We start from the raw sequence: 24,165 nt of genomic DNA, 5'->3' as shown, positions 1-24,165 counted from the left end.
TCAATTTGAACATCATGACCACCAAGTTCCAGAAGAAGCCAAAGAAACAAACAACATGGATATCACCTAACAAGTTATTGGGCGAATTTCAGATTGACCATGTTGCAATCAGTTATGAAAACTCCAGAGAAATTCAAGATGTACATGTAGCTAGAGGAGCAAACTTCGACTCTGACCACTATCTGACAAACATTAAGATGAAATTAACACCAGAAAGGAGAAAAAGTAGTGGTACAAAAATTACAAGATACAGAATAGAAGATCTGAAGTTCAATCAGCAGACTGTGAATGAATACCAGAACAGGATAAATAAGATTCAAAGTCACAGTTGGACTGAGATGGCAACATCAATACAACAAGCAGCGGAACAAACAATCCTACGAAGTAAAAAGAAGAAACATCCGTGGTGGAATGAAGTTTGCGAAGAAGCACTACAAAGAAGGGCTCAGACATGGAAGAAATGGAACTCAACTAAGAAACCAGAAGACTGGGAGTCATTCAAAGCACAAAGGAAAACAACAGCTAAAACCGTAAGAGGTGAACGAAAACATTATGACACACAGCAACTAAAGAAACTAGAAGAAGATTTCGTGAAAAACAATACACGTAATTTCTACCACACATTCAGGAGGAACTTAACAAGATACAAACCGCCAAGCCTATGATTCAAAGATGACGAAGGAAATCTAATCACTGGAAATGAACAGAATTGCCAACACCTTGCAAATTATTTCCAGAAACTACTGAACTGTAAAAAGCCTGAGGAAACTCTAATGTTTGAGAAACCCAAGAACCAGACACCGGACTCAGAACCACCTAATAAAGAAGAAATCAGGGGAATAATAACAGGACTGAAGAACAATAAGACGTCAGGTGAAGATTCAATAGTTGCAGAGTTATTGAAATATGCCGGAGAACACTTAGTGACTCAGCTAGAAGCACTGTTTGAGGAGATTTGGCAAACGGAGAGCATCCCAAAGGAATGGAAGACATCATTAATACACCCACTGCACAAAAAAGGAGACAGAACAAACGTTAACAATTACAGAGGAATATCATTGCCACCAGTTGCCTCTAAAATTCTATCCAAGGCACTACAAAACAGGACTGAAGGGATAATAGAAAAAGAACTTGGTGAATACCAGGCAGGATTCCGGAAAGGGAGATCATGCAGCGAGCAAATTTTCAACCTAATCTCCATAATACAACTACGTGCACTCACAGCCAAAAATCTAGTGATTATATTTGTGGATTTTAAGAAAGCCTATGATTCAGTCGACAGAGCAACCTTGATAAGCACGTTAGAAGAGTTTGGGATAGATAAAAAAACTAGAAATTTAATCAAAGAAACCATCACTGACACTACATCACAGGTTAAGTTTATGGGTATGTTGTCAAAACCATTCAAGATCGAAACAGGTGTCCGACAAGGGGACGGGATGTCACCACTTCTGTTTAATGTTATACTTGAAAAAGTGGTCAGAGAGTGGAGGAAGAGACTGATGGAATTAGGGGTGAAAAATGGAATATCACTGGGAAGATCTGGAGTCAAAATTGACTGTCTAGCATTCGCAGATGATATGGCAATACTGGCAGAAGACACTGAAACAGCCAAGGTACAAATTGAAACACTTCAAGAGACTGCTGTAAAGACGGGACTTCAGATATCCTTCGAAAAGACGGAACTAATGATTCAGGACAAAAAGGATCCGACACAAAATATTGTCACCAAATATGGAACAATTAAAAGAGTACAGAAGTTTAAATATCTAGGGGAATGGATAACCCCAACAGGACTACCAGGAATAGCATTACAGGAAAGGGCAAGAAAGATGGAAGCAGCATACCAGTTATGTCGAAATGTCTACAATAAAAAATCAGTTTCATTCACTGCAAAAATCAGACATTACAACACTGTCATCAAACCAGAAAGTCTATATGCGATCGAATGTATTCCACTGAACAGGAAGGGCTTACTAGAAAACATTGAAAAGACAGAAAGGAAGATCTTGAGGAAGATACTAGGGCCCAGGAAAGTGGGTCAAGAATTTAGACTGCGACCAAATGAGGAACTATACAAAAGGACCGAAAAAATCACAACATCCTTCAAGAAGAGAAGACTCTGCTTCTACGTACACATTAAAAGAATGCCACCAGAGAGAACAGCCAAGCGAATTCTGGAATACATGGAGAACAGGAAGACACAAACTAGCTGGCTTAAAGGGGTCAAGGAGGATATGGAGGAAAATAATATATCACAGCAGGCAGTATACAACAGACAGGAATACAGAAAAATCATCAACAAAATTAAGGGATTCAAAGATCAAAGTAGCAAAAAACGGACCGGCAACAACTGGTCACGAGAACGTAAAGAAGCCCACTCCGAAAGGATGAAGAAGTACTGGGCCGATCGAAAGAGGAAGAACCGTAAATGAATGATGCTTAACGTGGTCCATTGTAGACCTATTCGAAAACAAGAAGAATACTTATAGACATGAACAACTTCATGAGTCATTTACCCATGGGTGACAGAATTGTTTCCAAGTTATACTGGTCCATTACACTTGCATCAGTCTCATTTGTGAATGTGCAATGCTACAAGACGATGTGATGCGTATCAAGTCTGCTGAAAAAAGGGAATGAGGAACCACAATAGAGGCCAGACAAAGCAGAAGACTGGGAGGAGAGGGGACATCCTATAACCCAGGAGCATCACAGCAGCCACTGGAAGGCTGCTGTCTTTACAGGGGTCAGACAACTTCACAGTTCATTTTCTCAAAACTATATTTTTCAAAACCGTTTCCCTTATAACTGCTAAATTATATGGTGTATTACAATACCACTATTCTCTCATCATCTTAGTGATAGTCTACAAAACTGACCACACTCATGTGTCTAGGGTTGATAATTGTTTGGAAAGTAAAACATCTACATGCAATAAAAGCAATATTTAAGTAACACAAAATTTGAAATACTAATTTTGCAAATATACTTCTGCAAGTGGTCAGTTTTGTAGCTGTAACTTCAATCAGTGCTTTTTAAAAAGCAGAATACTAATGTATATATAAGAGTTTTGTCTGTACATTGCTCAGAATTTAAAAAGGATCGTATTTCTGAATCGCCCGTGTCCATAGTAACAAGGAAACGCACTTTTTACTTCTCCATAATTTCTGTATATATGTACACGCATCACGAGGAAACGGCTGAAGAGAATTGAATGAAAATCTGTATGTAAAGTTCAGGAATAAGTCACTATAATCTAGGTCATAAATAATCTTATTCAAGCAGAGAGAAATGGTAGTCAGGGGAAGGCCTAAAATTTAATTCTTAAATAGTTATGTTATTAGTTGTCCTATCTTAATGAAATTCGGTATGTAAAGTCCAGCTTATAAATCTCATATTTTGTCCCATATTGGCTCAACACAACTAAGGTTATGTTACAACGGGATTCCCACCTTCCAATACTTATCAGTTTCTTATGGCTAGTTTATTATTTACATAACATAATCCAATTTAATCTCTGAGTATAATAATAAATAGAACATGTTTCATTCCAATTATGGAACATCTTCAGCTAAAAGATTTCATAAAAATTGACAAGACAAATAAAACACTTATGATGATTCACGTTGGGTTAAAATTTTCCAACAAGTCAATGTCCTGACGTAAGGGGTCTTTTTTTTTAGGCTAGAGAAGTATGTACTTGTTGAATCTTGAAGGTAAAATTAAGAATGTAACAGATTTTCTGGAACTCCTGTAAACAATGTAAAGTTAGATTGTTGAAATAAGTCTGAAACGAGAAAGAAAATTAAGTAAGAAGGGTGGTATTTTAAAGGAGGTGAGGTGTATACGGACCTCATAGTCTGTCATGCTGTGTTTAGCATCCTCCCTTTCAATCATAACCTCATATGTAAAGTCTGGGAATAAGTCGCTAAAATCTAGGACATAAATAATCTTATTCATCCTGAGAGAAATTGTAGTTTAGGGGAAGGCCTAAAATTTAATTCTACCAAACTAGTTGGCCGTGTGGTTAGGGGCGCGCACCTGTGGCATACGGAAACTGATCGGCGTCTGACCTGCGGTTCCTATAAGGGAGATCAAATATTCCTTCACTTCATGCTTCTCAATCACAAAGAGATGAAAATGGTTGAAATCATTCGTCATTTTTTGACATAATGTTGTTATTCGTTGAAGAGAAACTCCATTTCTCTTCATAAAATTAATCAAGCCTCGGCTAACCTTCAAATCCGCGACACTGATTCCATGTGCCGCGGCTATTTCTCATTCTTTAAAATACAGCATTTCGTGAGAAACGGCTTAGCCAACGTTGCGTAACAAAATCATATATTTAAGCAGATAATCCTCTACTTGCGGAAACTTGCCGCTTTTTCATCCGTGAAATGCTTTGCGAGACTTGTTGGCCACTGTTACTGCGGTAGCGCACGTTTCATTTGGACACTGAATACTTGCTGCCCGCTGCTCTATTCCCGTATGTTTTGACGTAACTGATCACCGCAAGTTTGTATGATGCAGTATTACTCTAATACTGTACACTGATAATTTTGAGATCACAGAATGTCCCGTACCTGAAACACTCGTAAATCTAGTGCAGTGAGATTTCCTGACGGCTAATAATAGCATGTTGCCCTCGCGTTTGGAATGCCCGCTTCGCAATAGGAAGCCTGCTACTTGAGTAGTTGACATCCGGAGCATCCGGAGCTGAGGGATGGATGTTCAAAGTTGTGGGTGCGTCAAATACGTGAATGTTTCTTTTACTCCACTTGGGACCCAAAATTATTGAGATGCGTAAATTAAAGATAAAAATTTCATTGCTCCGTATTGAAAGTATTAACGTTAAAAATTAAATAATTGAAAAAGAGGTTTAACCTATTCAATACATAAAAGAAAGGAATGTAGTGATTACATTCTTATTTAATAGTGATTAGAAATGGGACCGGTTTCGACCCTAGTCCAGGTCATCGTCAGCCGTTCAAAACATAAAAAACAAGAAAAACAATGCATATGAAAAAGAAAAAGTGAACTCTGGATTGGTATAAGATGAAATATAAATTGATGATGGGGGTAGAAATTGTGAGTCACTTAAAATAAAACAGTACGTAATATTATGAAAGGTAGTATGGCACACGCAATGATGAGTAAAGTCTCTCAATGTTTATGAATAGTGGAGAACGGTCAAATGGGTCAGTTTTTACACTCTGTCAGGTACAAAGTCACAACACTATCGAACAACATATGAAGATCCATAAATATTTTGAAGTCGCAGCACGGTGCTCTCTGGATTAAAGATGGCTGCTATCAAAAAGCATTTTTCAAATTATCCGCCACCACATTTCAAAGGTAAGTAGCTAAAGAGGGCACCACTGTGCTCTATGGATTAAAGATGGTGGATGACAGCTGTCAAAAAAGCACGTGGATTTGTTTACCGATTCAAATCTCGCGCTAGTAAGGTTAAGTTGGTAGCACTAAGGTTTAGGCCCGTTAAGATGGCAGCACTGCGGATGACAGCTGTGACGTACCACATTTCAAAGGTAAGTAGCTAAAGAGGGCAGCACTGTGCTCTATAGATTAAAGATGGTGGATGTCAGCTGTCAAAAAAGCACATGGCTTTGTTTCCAAACAAGAGCACGTGGAATTTGCCGCCACCACATTTCAAACTAAAGAGGGCAGCACTGTGCTCTGTTGATTAAAGATGGCGGATGACGGCTTTCAAAAAAGCGCGTGAGTTTGTTTCCAAACAAGAGCATGTAGAATTTTTCAAATTGCCGCCACCACATAGAGGGCAGCATGGTGTTCTCTTGATTAAAGATGGCTGCTGTCATGTGGAATTGCCTACCACCACATTTCAAAGGTATCTAGCTAAAGAGGGCAGCACGGTGCTCAAAGATGGCTGCTGTCAAAAAGCATTTTTCAAATTATCCGCCACCACATTTCAAAGGTAAGTAGCTAAAGAGGGCAGCACTGTGCTCTATAGATTATAGATGGCGGATGACAGCTGTCAAAAAAGCACGTGGATTTGTTTATCTCACGCTAGTGAGGTTAAGTTGGTAGCACTAAGGTTTAGGCCCGTTAAGATGGCAGCACTGCGGATGACAGGTGACGAATTTGCAGCTACTGCGATAAAGAGGGCAGCACGGTGCTCTGTAGTTTAAAGATGGCGGATGACAGCTGTCAAAAAAGCACGTGGCTTTGTTTACCACGCGCTAGTTAAGTTGGTACTACTGAGGTTTAGGCCCGTCAAAATGGCAGTACTGAGGTTAGCAATGCGTTGTTGTCTGTCAAAAAGCACGTGGCTGTCAAAAACACGTGGATTTGTTTACCAATTCAAATCTCGCGCTAGTTAGGTTAAGTTGGTACTACTGAGGTTTAGGCCCGTCAAGATGGCAGTACTGAGGTTAGCGATGCGTTGTTGTCGATGACAGCTGTCAAAAAGCACGTGGCTTTGTTTACAAATTCAAATACCCGCGGGTGGTGGAGGAGACCTCTGGGAGGCCTCTGGCTGTGGTGGTGGTGGTGGAGGAGGCCTCTGGCTGTGATGGTGGTGGAGGAGGCATCAGGGAGGCCTCTGGCTGTGGTGGTGGTGGAGGTGGCCTCTGGGAGCCCGCGGTGGCGGTGGCCGCGGCCGCAGAACCATCCAATTATACTACTCGTTTCATACCGATTTTAAAGTGCATGAAGGGTTTTCCGACTTTTATTCGTTATTGCAAGCAAATCTTTCGCTGTTATGAATTCTCGCTATAACGGACTTCTACTGTATTATTAAAACATGCAATTTAGATTGATCATCTTAGGTACTTAATAAACAATTTTTTGTCCCGTGACTTAATCTTTTAAATAATAAACACACTAGGAACTATTCCTTACACCAGGCCTGTTTCTAAGCTGGTTCTTCATCCTTAGTCACATTTGTAAGTGCTTATTGAGACTTTCCTAACTCGCTGACTAATTTTACGAACATATAAATTTGCATTTCCGTTTGCCCTGATGGACAGTTTTTAGTGTTATTGAGAGGTTGGTGGAACCATTTTCACAAAGCGGGATGACTGTTACCACAGACAACTGGTGCACATCCATTCCTCTTCCTCTGAATCTGCTGACGAATCACAGACTTACATCGATCAGTACTGTCAGGAAAAATAAACGGAAAATTCCACCTATCTTTGTCGAAACAAAGAACAGAGCAGAAAAAAGCCGTATGATTGGTTTTGACCAAGAATGAGTTTTATCATATGTCCCAAAAAGTAACAAGGTTGTGTTATTGTACTCGTCCATGCATGTTTCGTCCAAGAGCAGAGTCAGATCATTTAAGAATTGCTACAGTAAGGAGCTAAACACTAAATAGCCTACTAATTACCGAAAAGAATCAATAATGTGCATGATGAAGTTCAAGTGTGTAAGGATAGAAGTTGGTAAAAGAAGAGTGGAAGGTGTTTGCAAACTGGAAGCTCCCCAAAGAAAAATCGAGAACCGGACATTATGTACATAAAGAAAGATGTCAAATCTTTGATATAGTCATTGCACCCAGTACAGTCTCACTACCAAGCACTATTTACCTAGTAAACACGTATAACCTCCAATCTCCAGAGCTATGACTACTTCAGGAATTGTGGTACATCAGCAACGGACTGTTGTTCATCGTGTATTCAGAAGGAGGAAAGGATCCACAATACAACAGAAATAAGTGACAAGTCTGAGTTAGCTGTTCAGCTAAAGGTTCATAAATTGAAGGCCCAACAGTTTTATAAGAGGTTACAATCGAAAGTCGTGCAGATCAGAAAGCTGTTGCGTGGCATTCTTAGATGTAACGAAAGCCTTCGATTCAATAGGACACGAACATATTAGCAGATTTTTAGCTTCCTGTGATATGCCTGAGAATAATTACTAATCAACAACCGTATCCAAATAGAAGTAGGTGCTAAAAAAACAAAGGCAATCCGATTACCGGGAAGTTATGCAGGGCAGCTCTCTGTTGCCTCTTTTCAACCTAGCAATAGACGGAGTAATTAAGGAGCTTACTGACCACAAGGTTTCTGATGTATATGGGTTTTCGCTAGTAGATGGATTAAGCAAGCTATCTTGTCTTGCTTTTGTGGATGACTAACTCTGGTAACCCTTTCACTCCCGACACAAACTTTGAGAATATGGGTGCGTAATTGCCTTTTCCTCAGCGATTTTTGAATTTACAAATGCCACATGGGCTCACAGTTGTGAGTATCCGATTCACTAGGATGGTTGAGATCCTAAAATGTAATATATAAGTAATAATAATAACAACGTAAACGTTTCCACCTTTTCAATACTAAAATATATTCACAAAATTATAAATTACACGGTACTAGTTTCAACCCATCTAGGGGTCATCATCAGCCGTACCGTATTAGTACCGTGTAATTTATAATTTTGTGAATATATTTTAGTATTGAAAAGCTGGAAACGTTTACGTTGTTATTATTATTACTTATATATTATTCTCAGTTCAATACGGACCAAAAACATGAAATTCATAACCATTAATCCTAAAAAGTGTTTCATCAATGAAAAAAACAAACAATTTTTGCCTTAATTAAAGTAAATGAGTATTAGCTTATAACAAATTATAAAAATATAAATGTTGATTACAGCAGGCTAAATGTCACTTCGGGATTTGCCCTAGTGTCTCTACTTAACTGTGTGGAGGAAATGGAAACAATTACTGCCTTTATTTAAAAATAGGCAAACGCTCCATGTCATGAATCGTATGCGAGATCTCCGTGAAATCTGCAACGTATTGGCATCTTCAAATTATCTACAACTGGATAATGTCCGGGCATACCTGCAGGCCTTTATTTTGTGTGGGGAAGACATGTTCCCATTCCTTTCTTTTTTCCATCTACTATGTACCGGAAAGCTAGTAGGTCCATCATCTCTCCCGGTGCCTTCCCTTTCAACTTGCAATCCGTAAATATGTCTCATCGAAACAGTGTTTTCTCCTTGTATAGAAATAATTTTAAGACCAGATTTACATTTAAATGCTTTCTTACACCATGAGACACTTGTCGAACCGCCTGCACAAGGTTCTGGTTCCCTTGCCGACTGGTCATCACTTTCATCAAAATCCTCAATATCTGACGTGTGGATCATCTAGGAGGTTTTCTAGTGCCTGTAGTTTATCTGAAAAGTTATAGAGACGCTGGGCTACATTTTTATTAAAATTAGGCATAGACAATACAAACTGTAACAACAATAACAACTATGTGAAAATACACTGCCAGGAAGTCAATATATGATTCGACACTGCAATCCGTAATAGGATCAATAGATACGTAACTACAGATACTTTAATAGCGATAAATGCACGTCTGATCAAATTAACCTCAAACCCGAGAGGTACATGTACAATCCCAACACTCACAAACGTGAGTGCATAATTCACAGGTGAATTGAATTCCCCAAATACTTTTCGATTGGAAATAAACATACATAATTTAAATCTTGAGAATGTTAGGTAAATGATTTATTGCTATATAATAGTTAAAAGTCCAAATTGACTAAAACAGAAATATAATTACCTCTTTGTGCCATCTTGTCACAGAGCAAGCAACAAGACTCCTTGTTTTAAACTTTGATACAGAGGTATACCGCCAGGCTGCACTGGTTTCGCATAAGCCAGAACCCTCACTTTCATGTGAGAGCAGAGTGAACGAAGTCAGCAACAATAATTCGTATCTAGGCAATGTTAAATCTGCACAGGGAGCGAAAGAATAAGCTAGCTCATTCAACTTGCGGAAAGCACTTTGGCATCCATTGGTCTAAAAACAAACCCAGCAAAGAGTAAATTAATTCGTCTCGAAAACAGTAATCTTGTACCAACTAAAATTACCATTGCAGAAGGTTCTATTACACCTTGAATTAGTTCCAGAGGGATGTTGTCTGGTCCAGGTTGCAGTCTATCAAGTGCCACATAGAATTCCTGATAAGCTGGTGGCAAGCAGTGGAGCTTCGGTTTAAAAGAGTGGAGATACCATCTACTGTTTCTTTCCATTCTTCTGTAAATAATACATATCCAAACTACTGGTCAGCACAGGCTTTCATGGGAATAGGTATAACAACATTCCTCCAGTATCATACATCTTACAATAACGTCACCGTGCTGGTTTCTTCTAAGGCAGTAGGCAATTCTGAGGGAATGTCATCAATTCTAGGTGCGTTGTTCTAATTTTTAGGTCTCTCAAAGCTCTTGTCAAATTCTGACCTCAAACTTAATCAGCATCAACAATCTCTTCCTGTTACAGAACCATATCACCTTCATACAACTGTTGGATATGTTCCTGCCTTGTCTTCTTACGCTAGAAGAGGTTAGAAACCCTCACACTCTTTTCTTTCAACTGTCTAGATTCAATCTCCTTGCATTCCTTCTTCTCTTCAATTTCTTCAACTTCAGATGGCATTTCATGACCAACAAGTTGTAGTCAGAGTCCATGTCTGCTCCTGAGAAAGTTTTGCAATCCAACTCCTGGTTTCTGAATCTCTGCCTAATCATAATGAAGTCTATTTGATATCTTCCAGGGTCTCCAGGTGTTGTACGTATACAGCCGTCTTCTGTGGTGTTTGAACCAAGTATTAGCAAGGACTAAATTATGATCGGTGGAGAATTTAAGCAGCCGACTTCTTTCAATCCTCCATCCCAATCTGAATTCTCCTATTGTATTGTATTACCTGCTCTTCCTTGGCCTACCAGTCTCTCGCCACAATTAGATTCTCTTCACCTTTACATATTGTATACTATCTCTTCATACATTCGTTTGAACTAGTAGGCACTATTGTGGTGTCTATCTTTCCTTTCACTACGCTGATTGTACCTGCTGCCGTATTTTCTTATTCCTTAATACTCCAGCTCCTGCATGTTTGTAACACTACTCAACAAATTGAAACTTTTTTCTCATAACATTAATAAAATAGGCTGATCTTAAATGATTTGGATGCTCCAAACATGAAAATGACAGTGACACGTTTGTATCACGTCACTTTTTTCTTTTGCTTTACGTCACACCAACACCGATATGTCTCATGTGTTTTTGTGTTACAGAATTTACTTTATACATTGAATAAATCAGGATTTTTGATCTATTAAAAATTAGTTTGTTCTCATTTTTGTATGAAAATTTTCATGGATAGCTTAGATATGATAGAACTGGTATATTAATAACTAGGGGGCAGATTTATAGGACCTAAAAATGTATGAAATATGTACGCATTTATGACCTAAAAACATAAAAATAGACCTATAAAATTCAAAATATGACTTAATGAATAGCATCTACGTTACACAGAAACAATTTTATTACGATTGCTACAGGCTGCAATTAATTTAGAGTTTTAAAAGTTTTAATTCTTCGAAATCTTTAACCCAACATCAACTAAAATGATGAATATTTCATGAACTCGTTAAGGTTACACTGCATAATCCTAGGCAAGGACGGACTCTGTGGAAGACACTTTACAACATCCAGTGCATTGCTTAGTTCTACACCTGAAACTTCCAGTTGCGTGATTGCTCCAGATAAAGAATTAAAATTGGACTTTATGTAAGCCAGGTCCGCTTTTAATGCAGTGCTTGAAAATAAATCGAGTTGTTTTTATGGAGGACGATTCTGCAGGATCAAAAGACTTCACGATCTTCTCCACGACATCTAAGTTGTTGCAATAGTAGACTGCGGCACCAAGCCAAGTCCCCCATCGCGCTATAACTGGCTGGGGAGGTAGGGGTAGTGAAGGTGCTCCTCCTTAAAATTTCTGAACACAAAGTGGAGCTTTGACAAACACTTTCTTACGGTTCGATATTAATTTATCAACTTCAGGGTAGCTACTTCTAAGTTCTTCAGCTGCCCTATGGAAGGCATGTGCAAGACATGTCACATGTATCATTTTCGGGTATAGCATTTTAAGTCAATTGGCTGCCTTCACCATATACGGAGCAGCGTCAGTTACAAATAGTAAAATGTGCTCTCTCTTTGCCCCGTTTGGCCACAACAGATTCATTGAATTGTCAAAGAGAACTGGAATGGTGGAATGGTTTGTCTTCTCTAGCACTTCACATGTCAGGAGGAACGTATCTCCAGGCTGGTCTTCCTTCAGCGTGCCAACGATCACATTTGCTACATATCTTCCATCCACATCTGTGGTCTCATTTATTGAAACCCATATCTTATTTTCTCCTACGCCACGCCTTATTACATCCAAAATCTCTTCATAACATGGGGTCAGATAGCCCTTCCTGAGAGTAGATTCGTTGGGAGCAGGATGCTTTGTATATTTTTCAAGAAAATGTCTGAAGCTTCGACTGTTAAGTTTCTTTAAAGGAATATCAGACGAAACCATCATCTTGCAGAATTCTTGTGAAAATTGTGAACACTGTGGACTTGATGTCGGGGTTTTGAATAGAAGACGTTGCCTATTTTCGAGTGCAGAATATCTAGTTACACAATTCTTATGTTTTACAGTATTACGGTGTTGTTGCACAGAGAAGCGTTTTTCGGCAGTAAATTTTACCTCACACAATTTACAGAATAATACCACTCCATCCGTACTGAATATGTTTTCAATGAACTCACGAAAAAAACTCCGCAACTTCCCACAAATTGAGACTTTCGTTTTAGGCATATTGAAAGAAACTGGATGACTGAAGCTCCCTAATGACCAAGGTCATTCATTGTGTTGAAAGTGGAAGAGGGAAGGGCGAAGGAGAGAGAAAAAAACAATGACAAATTACTGCAGAATTACCTCTGCTTCCGTGTAAACAATAGCCCGGTTTCCAGGAATTGACCCAGCTAGCAAACAATAGCTCCTACCTGTTAGAAACATCCCACAAACTACTTTAGAATGGTTCTTCAGTAGTATATTCCAGTCTATCCTGAAAAATAATTTCTAGAGCTTATTCTGATCTTTATAAAACTAAATTCAAATTAAAATTACCAAAATATGCTGTTATAATGATATTTTGTTCAAAATATGCCATAAAACTTAAGAAAGCCTAAATATGCATTTAAATGCCCAATAAAACCTGTTTAATTTTGATTATTATGCTTGGAAACGTGTTGAAAATAGAAGACTATAAGATATAATGTTAAGGGAAAAAATATGACTTGTCATAGAAATCCACCCCCTATTAATAACTGACTGTCTATTAAGACTTATAAAAACTACTCTTCATGCAATAAAATAGAGAAAAATACCCTATTCTTTTTCTCTTATTTGAACTGGAATCTTCCCTTTGTAAAAACCAGCAATAATCGCCCATCATCGGAGGATCCCATTGCTCCACTGTCTTGGTGAAATCGCTCTCCCAAGTTCTCAGGAAAGTATTCCAAATGTGAATGTAAGAAGTGGATCTTCAGCGACATACGGCAGCCCATTTCTTTGTAGTTTCTTAGCAACGTCTCTATTAATTGATGATAATTTTCTTACTTGTGATTCCCTAAAACTCCTTTGACAACAGATGCAAAAGATTTCCATGCTTGTAATTCCTTAGGGCTAAGTTTTCTCTCAAAAGTGCTGTCCTTCAAAAGTTTTCTAATTTATGGATCGACAAACATGCCAACTTTTAATTTAGCATCACTGATTTTAGAGAACAGTCTTTAAGTATTGAAAGGCTTCTCCACTTTTATCTAGAGCTTTCACAAAAAATTTAATTAGCCCTAGTTTTATATGCAGAGGCGGAAGAAGTACTTTTTCACGTTGCACTAGTGGAGGATATTTAATATTATGTTCACCAGCAATATAACCTTTTCTGATAGGCCACAGGTATGGAATTGGCGTTATTCTGTCATCAATGATTGCAAAATCAGTTTTAGATTTCGTTCCAATTAGTGATCGAGTATTGTTAGTAAGGTTGCAAACGACACACCGACCTATGAATATCATCCAGGTTCATGCACCAACTTCTGACAAAGATGATGAAGAGATAGAATCATTCTATGATACATTGAATGAAGCACTGAAACTTACAAAGAAAGGAGAGATAACACTGGTCATGGGTGATTTCAACTCAAAGATTGGCCTCGGTGCTGAAGGTGATATTGTAGGGAGCTATGGTCTTGGTGAACGAAACACAAGGGGAGACAGATTGGTGCAGTTTTGACAGAACATGAAGTTTTCTTTTCTAATACCTTTTTCAAACTTCACCCTAGGAGGCTATACACATGGACTTCACCTGCAGATAATGAAGAAAAGACTGTCAGAAATCAGATCGATTTTATTTTAGTGAAACAAGAGCTGAAGAAATTCGTGAAATCAGTAAAAACCTATCCTGGTGCCGACATTAACAGTGACCACAACCCAGTAGTAAAGGACTTTAAAATGCAATGCTTTAGAAACGCTACAAGGTGTGCTAAAACATCAAGACGCATAGACATCAGAAAATTGGCCAGTTCTGATGTCAGAACTAGTGTTGGTGCTGCTCTGGAAGAAAAGATGGAAGCAATAAAAGAGTCTCAACATATAGAAGTAGAATCCACATGGAACTCTATAAGAGATAGCATAACTCAAGTCCAGGAAAATAACATAGGATACGTCAACAGCAGCAAAAAGCAAAACTGGATGACTGATGAAATCCTGGAGCTTATGAATGGAAGGGGGAAATATAAAGGTAAAGACCCCGTTAAATACAAAAATCTACACAAAGAGATACGTAGAAAATGCAGAGAAGCAAAGGAATCCTGGATGTCTGACAAATGCAAGGAAATCAAGGAACTTCAGGAGAAGCATGAACACTTTAACCTATATAAAAAGGTGAAAGAGCTGAGTGGTCTACAAAAGAAGCGATGCGGACAAATATTAAGGAACACAAACAATGAGATTATTTTAGGAGTTGAAGAAAAACTTAAAAAATGGAAGGAATACGTCGAATATCTCTTCAATGATGACAGAGATGATCCTCCACCACCTGACGAAAGAATCAGTGAAGCCAATCCTGAAATAACAAAGAGTGAAGTATTGAATGCCATTAAACTTCAGAAGAATGGTAAAGCCACTGGTTCAGACAGAATTTATGCCGAAGGTGTTAAAGTTATAGCTGAACAGGACTCAACCGGCCTCAACATTCAACATCATCTATACATCAGGAAAGATACCTTCTGACTGGCTGAGATCAACTTTCATACCAATACCAAAGAAGCAGAACTCCTCCCAGTGTGATGATTACCGTATGATTAGTTTGATGTCCCATGTCCTCAAAATATTTCTGCGAATCATACACACCCGGATTTCCAAGAAATGTGAATCTTATACGGATCAGACCCAGTTTGGCTTCCGAAATGGGGTCGGCACACGTGAAGCACTCTTCTCCTTAAATGTACTAGTACAGAGGTGCAGGGACATGAATGTCGATGTATATACTTGTTTTATTGACTACAAAAAAGCCTTCGACTCTGTGAAACATGAAAAGATGATAGAGATATTAAGATCGACTGGTATTGACCAATGCGATTTACGCATTATCAGCGCACTGTACTGGAATCAAACTGCAGATGTCAAAATTGACCAAAGAACATCAGAAGCGTCTGCAATCAGAAAAGGTGTTCGTCAGGGTTGTGTGCTGTCACCTCTCTTATTCAACATTTGTTCTGAGGCAATATTTAAGGAGGTATTGTTGGAGGAAAACAGCGGGATAGTTATAAATGGACAGGCAATTAACAATATCAGGTACGCAGATGATAGCAAATGAATTACCTGTGCTCCAACGCATGATAGACAAATTAGTCCAGCGCAGTGAAGAGTTTGGCCTGTTTGTCAACGCTTCCAAGACCAAAGTTGTAGTCTTCTCTAAAAGAAAAATTCCAGCAACCCTGTCAATAAACGGCAGTAAGATTGAACAAGTATCCTCCTTCAAATACTTGGGTACTGTGCTAGATGAGGAATGCGATTCCAAGAGGGAGATAAAATCTAGAATAGAACAGGCCAGGAGGCAATTTTTTAGCATGAAACAGCTATTTACAAAATCGGACTTAAGTGTGCAATTAAGAATGCGAATGATTCAGTGCTATGTATTCTCCATTTTTCTCTTTGGATGTGAAAGCTGGACCCTTGAGCAAAATCTAGAAAAAAGAATTGATGCTTTTGAAATGTATCTATATAGCCGCCTACTCCGAATACCGTGGGTGCTGAAAATTTCGAATGACGAAGTCCTTCATCGCATGAAGAAACAAAAAGAACTGTTGAAAAAAGAAAAACCCAATATCTAGGTCACATTATGAGAGGCGAGAAGTACCAGCTATTACAACTCATCATTGAAGGTAAAATGCAGGGGAAAAGGTCTGTTGGCAGGAGGAAGAATTCATGGCTGAAGGACATCCGAAGATGCTTTCCATGCTGCAACATCACGTCCAGTGGACCGCTAGGAGAAGAAGAAGTCCTTCTCCACATAATGTTGTGCTGTTGCTCAACCGTCCCATAAATAAAAAACAACAAAACTTAGAAAATCGTCGTCGTAATTCAAGCAACAAAGCTATTACTTTCAAATTGCCCAGCGATGTTCGTTGTAACTTACTGCATTCAAAATTAGTGACATGTTTCATAGCGACAGAGTGAGCCACTGGAATGGAAGGTTTTGTATTGCCATTGTGTAATAAAACTGTTTTTAAGCTTAGTTTTAAAGAATCGATGAACAGTTTCCATTCTTCTGGATTGTATTCAATATCTAATTTATCCATCAGCCCGATCACATTTTTGTATGCACAAACAGAATTTTCCATTGCAAAATAAGTAGTCAGCTCATCATTTCATTTTCTGAACACTGAAATCTTGGTATCTCTTGCTAATAAGTTCCGTTCTTGTAATCTAGAACCTAACAGTTCAGCATGTTGCTTGGAAAGACCTAAATCCCGAACTAAATAATTAAGTTCTGCCTGTCATATCCGATGAGGTGTTTTATGATGTTTGGAAATGTAGGTAGGCTCAGCGGAAGTTGAAGGGCAGTCCGAGGATTCTGATTGTTCGTGTTCCTATGGGGAGGGTTAGGGACGGGAAGCTCTGGACAATGTGCCACGGGTCTTGTGGCTGATGGCAGATTAGGATACACATTGTTACCTTCAGTTTTCCTTGAAAATCCCTCTGTTTTGGTAATACAGAAGTAACTATTTTCCATATGACTGGTAGGCTGTCGCCACATCATTGGAACAGCAAAAGACATACAGTTCTTCCCCCTCCCCAAGCACTCTGTTAACTTCACATAACACTGTTACAGAACACACTTGTGGTGCCCAATTTCTATCTTGATCACCTACTTTACAGCCAAAATACAATACACTTTTTTTTTTACATTGTCTGTAATTGATTGACGTTGTGATTTCAAAGTTAATTCCCCACAAACATAGCAGAAATTATTTGGAGAATTTTTACATGAATGATGACTGCGATCCATTTAACAGTATTGCAGAATAACTAGTACCGCTCACAACACTTCCACATTCAGAACTGAACGTTTCTTGTCTCACAATACAATGGCAAGCAACCATTTTTTCTTTCCATCAGTCAGATATAGGCGGATGTGCTCTCGCTCCGTGCAGACGCATAAGGGTAACACTCATTCAAACCGGAAAAGAGAAAGTATGTTTCAAATGGTACTTTAAAAGAACGCAAATTATACGTATTTGTGTAAAAGAGCTATGTTAACCCATTCCAGTCTGGGCCTAACAAACGTTCTGGACTGGGCATTTTTAAAACATTATATCTCTGGACCTGTAGGAGATATTTGCATGATTCTTTTTTCTTTGTGCTTGTTTGAGCAACACTGTTTGTATCATGTCAACTATCACTTGAGATTTTAAAAATGTTTATATATTATACCATGTTTTGCAAATGGAGGAAAAGTCAGACAGATAACTAAGTAAGTACAGTTTTCTGAAATACTGTTATATTTATCCTATTTTGCTAATATAAAATGTGCATTGCAATTACAAAACAACAAAAATAATGAGTATGATATAAAAAGAATAATTTTTCAATAATAGTAATAATTACAATAATGAAAATGGGAGCTCTTTTTGAAATTTTATTTTATTTGATAAATTTTGTCAAAAGTTATTCAAATGTTCCATTTACCACAAAAGAGTTCCGAGAAAGAGAAAATACAGTCTTCTAAACAGACAACTTTACTAATATGTAGACAATCTTACGTATTCACGCAAATACGAAATACGTGGGAACATGCGCTAGGCCGTAAAACGAACTCTAATCATAATGAAATGTAAGAAGTTGTTTCGAATTCATATGTCAATAATATGTTCATTTCCGCATAAATTTATAATACATCATAAAATATAAAAAATATCACCTTTGTCAAGCACATGTTTGCCGCGAAAAGCCATGTCTTATAGCTCACTGAGTGACAACATCTACTGATGCATGCTGATCAAAAATATCATAAATTCTCTGAGTTAGACATATAATACTGCCATCTGCTTAAATACTCTTGTAACTAATACATGAAGAAACACGATGTAACCACCAGAATGCGTGCATAGCTCGTTCTCAATTTTTAGTGAATGGTCGAACCTTACAACGGGCTATGCCCGCAGCGCGGCCTGAACGTAATTTTGGCCGCTATAGCTCGCAGTTAGACCAGAAAGAGTTAAAGAACATAACCTCTTTCAAATTGGGTAGGTTTTAATACATTTTTATATGATTCACTAACTAAAAAATGTGATGTGAGGCGATTTTCCATGGCCATATTCGTAATCAGAACATACAAACAGTTGAGTAGTGTATTTCTGTAGTTGACTCAATGTACTTACAAAGGATCCTAAATGAAAATTTTCACTGCTTTGCTTTCTTCAGTTCTCCAATATTGTGATAGCTAAACGTCTTGATATCCTGACAACAGCACCATGTGCCGTACACAGGGGTAAAACAAAGCTTTCACCCTTTAAGCTAAAAGAAACATTTCATCTGCAAAATTTCATTCACAGGCAAGAAAAAATATGCAAGCCAGTGATGTGTGTTGTTAGAAAAGACATAACGGCAATGTGCATATCCTTGTGGTCAACATGTAAAGGTAAGATACAAAACATAAATCTACGTCCCTAATGTGCGGTGCGCATCAATAATGTATCTGCCCAGGTGGCAGATTCCCTATTTGTTTTCCTAGATGATTGCAAAGAATTCTGATATTTACTGAAGGGTAAATCGAAAAATAGGAACAGACAGATTTAGGAAAACGTTATTCCTCAGAATATGAAAGACAATATCCTAAGTAAGCTTCATGAGGGTGACCTTAGTTCAAAGTTATGCTAGATGTTTTTGTTTCATCAACGAGCTCGGCTACCTAGTCCAGAGCTGGCAGGTGATCTGCAGCTCGTCTCCCAGTAACTGTAATGTTTACCATCTGCTATGCCACTGCTGTCCTTCACTCACAACACTGGGAACAAACGTGTGATAACCCCCTCCTACAACGGACTTTCCCTTTCCTCGTCTGACGCACAGCAAATACGGCGAGTTGGTCTACTGCGCCCGGAAATAACCTCGCTTTCTCCGCCAATCCACTAAGACCATCCCTGAAGCACTCGTACTGTCTTCGAGGACCCCTCCCCAAAATCATCACAGAATCAGGACCTATTCCACCTCCAAGTTATATTTTCTAAAAATTTAGCCACCCATTCAATGTCTAGGCCAATAGACCCCATTTTCATCAGCAGTCTCCCAAGATTGGATTGGTCAATAGTGAAAGAGTCCGTTTGAATCTAAAATATCTCATCCATAATGGCTCATCACAGAATTCCTGGACGATGGCAGAGGCTGAAGTAAAGAATCAAGATCCTTTACAAGGCATTACTGATGTCAAGAACAGCTGCAGCAGTTCGTTATAGTTCTGAAGGAAGAGTTGCTAAGATGGCTCTTTCCAATGCCATCAAACTTTATTTTGTAGAGAAGCATCATCACAACTCCCAGTTTACTCCAGAGATCAGGAACAAGAGGAGCAGCAACTTGACGGCCAGGGATGTCCTCCCATTGAAGGCCAGAAAAGAGAACATGGTGCAAGAGAACGAACAGCAGAACTTTCTCCTGTCAGCAATGAAGCAGTTACAAAAGACGTCTGTACTCCTGAGGAACAGCCCAAAGTTCCACCTGGGAGTGCTTCTGGGAGTGGCAACCCCACAACAATAAACGGAATTCTACATTGTATACAGAATTCTATTGATGGTTATGAATTTCATGTTTTTGGTCCGTATTGAACTGAGAATAATATACAAGTAATAATAATAACAACGTAAACGTTTCCACCTTTTCAATACTAAAATATATTCACAACATTACAAATTACACGGTACTAGTTTCGACCTATCTAGGGGTCATCATCAGCCGTATTGGAGCAAAGATCACTTTTGGCGAAATCCTAAGAAAATGTTATTTTAAAGAATAACAAGTGAAATGAGATGTTATGGTAATAGTTAATAATACAAGGAATATACATACTAAGAGGTTTTTAACAAAGAATAAAGTATAAATGGGGTGTTGTAAAAATTATAATCATGGAAATCAGTAAGTTCTTGTATTGAAATGAAATATGGCTTAGGAAGAGGGCTTAAGGTGGGGCTGAAGGGTGCGGGAGAAAGTGTAATTGTCTTGGAAGAGTACCTTTGATTAAATTTAGGATTGAGTTTAGGTTGGCTGCATTATTGTTTCTGAGGAAAGTGATAAATAGATCGAAGAGCATGTTGGGTTTCTCTGAGATTTCATTGAGATTGTGACTTTAATGCCAGTCACATTTCGTTTTCTTCCGACTCTGAAATACCACTCTTATCATAGTCGGTACGGTAAAACTGAATAAAAGATAAATGATCGGAAATTTTATTCTCTATAACTTTTTTATATAGTACTTTTTGATAGGACCAATAACATTGGTATTTAAAAATTACACTTTAGGCACCTTCTCCTAAACTACCATTTTACTCAGCGTAAATAAAATTACTTATAGCTTAAATTGTAGTGGCTCATTCTCTGACTTTGCATACCAATTTTCAATGAAATAGTACCACTAATAACGTAAATACTTGAAAATTAAATTTTAGGCCTTCCCCTAAACTACCATTTAACTCAGCGTGAATAAAATTATTCATAAGCTATACTGTCGCGACGTATTCTTCAACTTTGCATACCAATTTTTATGAAGATAGGACTACTAAAAACATAAATACTTGAAAATTAAATTTAAGGCCTTCCCCTAAACTACCATTTCTATCAGGGTGAATAAAATTATTTATGGCCTAGATTGTAGCGACTTATTGCCCGACTTTGCATACCGATTTTCATTAAATTCTTTTTGGCCGTTTTCTAGTGATGCGTGTACATAGATACAGAAATTACGGAAAAGTAAAAAGTGCATTTTCTGGTTACTGTGGACATGACCGATACAGAAATTCCATTTTTCAAATTCTGAGCAATGTACAGACAAAACTCTTATTTTATATATATAGATGGTACTTCTGAACTTGCCTCGGAAAAGGTTAGTTGCTGCACTTCAAACCATCCACTTCATGGTGTGTGGTTGAAAATATTCTTGAAAGGCCTTTCTCAGGTAGACCTTTCCATGAAAAATGCAACCTTAAAAAATGGAAATGTTTACCTTAGTGAGTGCAATGGGGCTACGATTGCTTATATTTAAAAAACATTTTTGCAGCTGGGGTAATGAATATGTTCACTGCACGCCACTGGTGGAACGAATATATTGGGACTACGAAGAACAGAGGACAGTTAATTTAGAAGACTGTGTACCAAGACTGATAAAATCTCAGATCATATGGAAGAGGAATGTGTTCTTCAGACAGATCCTAAGAATGGACAAGGGGAGTAAATAATACAGTTTCTCATGAACAACAGAACCAAAGTATGCTGGATTCAGGAAGTACAAAGGGATCTACAAGAAACGGAGATTTACAACAGTGATTTTTAAATAAAAAATTCAGGCTTACACAGGTCTTCAGGATGGAACTAGGCCCAGAACAAAATCATCATGGCCAGAAGAGCGAAGAAGGTTACAAAGTATGAGAATGAATATTGGACAAGAAGAAAGACCAGAAGAAACTAAGCTGATACGAAATAATGTGGTCCTCAGATGGCCAAAACGAAAAGAAGAAGAAACTCTGTTCACAAAACTAAACTCAATGGGATATATGCATAAAAATGTAGAACATACAAGTACCAACCAGTAGGTATAAGCATATGCTTTCAGATAATACTGGTAAGTAAAAGCATTTGCTTAAATGTGCCGACTAGGAAGTGCTACAAGTTTATCCAGCATATGCTGACTTCACAGAATATTCTAACTAGCATTTGCCAGTTGCAAAAAGCATGGTGGTTGCTGGTAAAGTACGTGTTGATCGCCGTAACCATACAGTTTGTATTTGGTGTTACCAGTGTTTATAGTTCGTTTCTATTTCCTGCAATGCACATTCAAGTGTTCTACAATCTCGGAAATATCAGGAACAGATGTAGAAAGTGATTTGAACTATCACTTTATTTCAATGATCAAACAGTTACCAAAGTAAAACGCAAACACCCTTGATTAAAACAGCCAAATTACAAGCTGTTTAACAGTTACATGAGAGCTGTGAGAAGACTCTTGGGCAGCAATTTACAGCAGACCAGGATCCACAACATGAAGATGGAAGTGGAAAAGAAGTGATCGTAACACTAGAGGAAATAAGGAGATACAGCTGAAGAAGTAGGAAGAGCAGCTTCTAAATTTAATGAAAGGACAACAAAATCCAACAATCCCTTGTATACCAGGTACGTTTATTAAACTTTACTAGACTCGTCGATGAAATACCGTATCACTCCGCAACCTGTGTTGTAATTAGAAAAATAATCATTAAGCCTAAGTATTTCTTTCTTTAATGAATCATTCATGTTGAGTTCATTTTATTAATCTGTAGATCAAGGTCAGTAATTTATTTCATCATTTCAGGAAGATGTGTTGTAGGAGGAAATAAGGAGCATGCAGCTGACATCAATGATACAACATACCACCAAGACGAAACAAGAAATGAATTTCATAGTTAGTCTGTTTTGTCAACCCTTTTTAAATAGAAAAAGGGAATAAAAACTGTACACTGTTGTAAAGATGGAATTTACCCAACCATAAAAACTCAACTTGTTAACACGAAAAAAGAAAATAAAGTTAGCTGCAGAGACAGAAAGAATTTTGATCACAGAACTTCACAGACTGGTGTTATTGGAACAGCTTAAGGTAGCTCGGATGCAACACCAGGATATAGAACAGAAAATAGCTTCAAACTTAAACGAACAAACCTCGATACAGTTTTAATAATGCGTGAAACATATTAGAGATACAAGAGTTTGTATTTGTATTCAACTGAGGCAAAAGATACAGTAACGTACAAGATGAAGATAAATTTATAACAATGTACGATTATAAGTTAAATGAAAAATTAGGGATGGATCCATACCAGTTTTTCTCGATACTGATACACGATATTTTCCACGATACCCATTACCATAATTTCTACTTCTATAGTGCTATTAAAACAACGTGCATGTTCTGACAGTGGCGCCAGGCAAGGAGTTACTACTTCACAATCAACACCTCTCGTTCTGCGATAGGCTCTGTGGAAAATAATATCCATGTAGGGGGATCACAAGAGCATTAGAAAAACATTAAATATCGTTGCTATTATTTCAAGGTGTCTCAGCAGTAATTTCATCAGCTCAAATATCATAAGACAAACTCCTCATTCCCCTTCCTCACAGGCTTTTAATCAGTATCTCCAGAAGATTGATTTTAATTTTAGATAGATTTCAGTAGCATAATGGCACTTTGACAGGCCTGCTCAACATTCTGAGTTCAAATCCGGGTGAGGATGAGAGAAATATCTAAGATATTTTGTACAAAGAGTAGAAATTGGTCAGACTATCATGGGCAACAGCACAATTTAAGTTGCCATCTATAATTGGGATTAGAGTTGTGAGAGGTAAAAGTTCGTCCTACACATTGTTGATTCGAGTGCCTTTAAACTATTCAACGTCAAGAATTGGTCCTATTGAATCGAGATTCACAAACTAATGAATGGAAGTATAAGGATCCATCTATTCAATACAAAATTATGTGAGTTTCTTAAATCACCACATTATTATTTATTAAATGGTACCAGTTTCAGC

At 38.0% G+C, this 24,165-nt stretch overlaps 1 protein-coding gene across 2 annotated transcripts in view; it reads right to left on the bottom strand.

Annotated features, from left to right (window-relative positions):
* The window catches only part of LOC136876032 (E3 ubiquitin-protein ligase ZNF598), a 210,503-nt gene that overhangs the window by 165,087 nt on the left and 21,251 nt on the right, over positions 1-24,165 (bottom strand). Inside the window, exon 1 of one of the 2 annotated variants that reach the window (XM_067149644.2) lies at positions 9,039-9,117. The exons of the other annotated variant lie outside the window; for it this stretch is intronic. Coding sequence (XP_067005745.2) covers positions 9,039-9,107 — 69 coding nt within the window. The 5' untranslated portion in view covers positions 9,108-9,117. Of the gene's footprint in view, positions 1-9,038; positions 9,118-24,165 lie in introns of those variants that run through there. 2 annotated transcript variants of the gene reach the window in all.

Source organism: Anabrus simplex, chromosome 6, assembly GCF_040414725.1.
Source record: "Anabrus simplex isolate iqAnaSimp1 chromosome 6, ASM4041472v1, whole genome shotgun sequence".
Classification (NCBI taxonomy): Eukaryota; Metazoa; Arthropoda; class Insecta; order Orthoptera; family Tettigoniidae; genus Anabrus; species Anabrus simplex.
The sequence above is the reverse complement of the archived record's forward strand: the minus strand, read 5'-3'. Positions and strand labels throughout refer to the sequence as shown.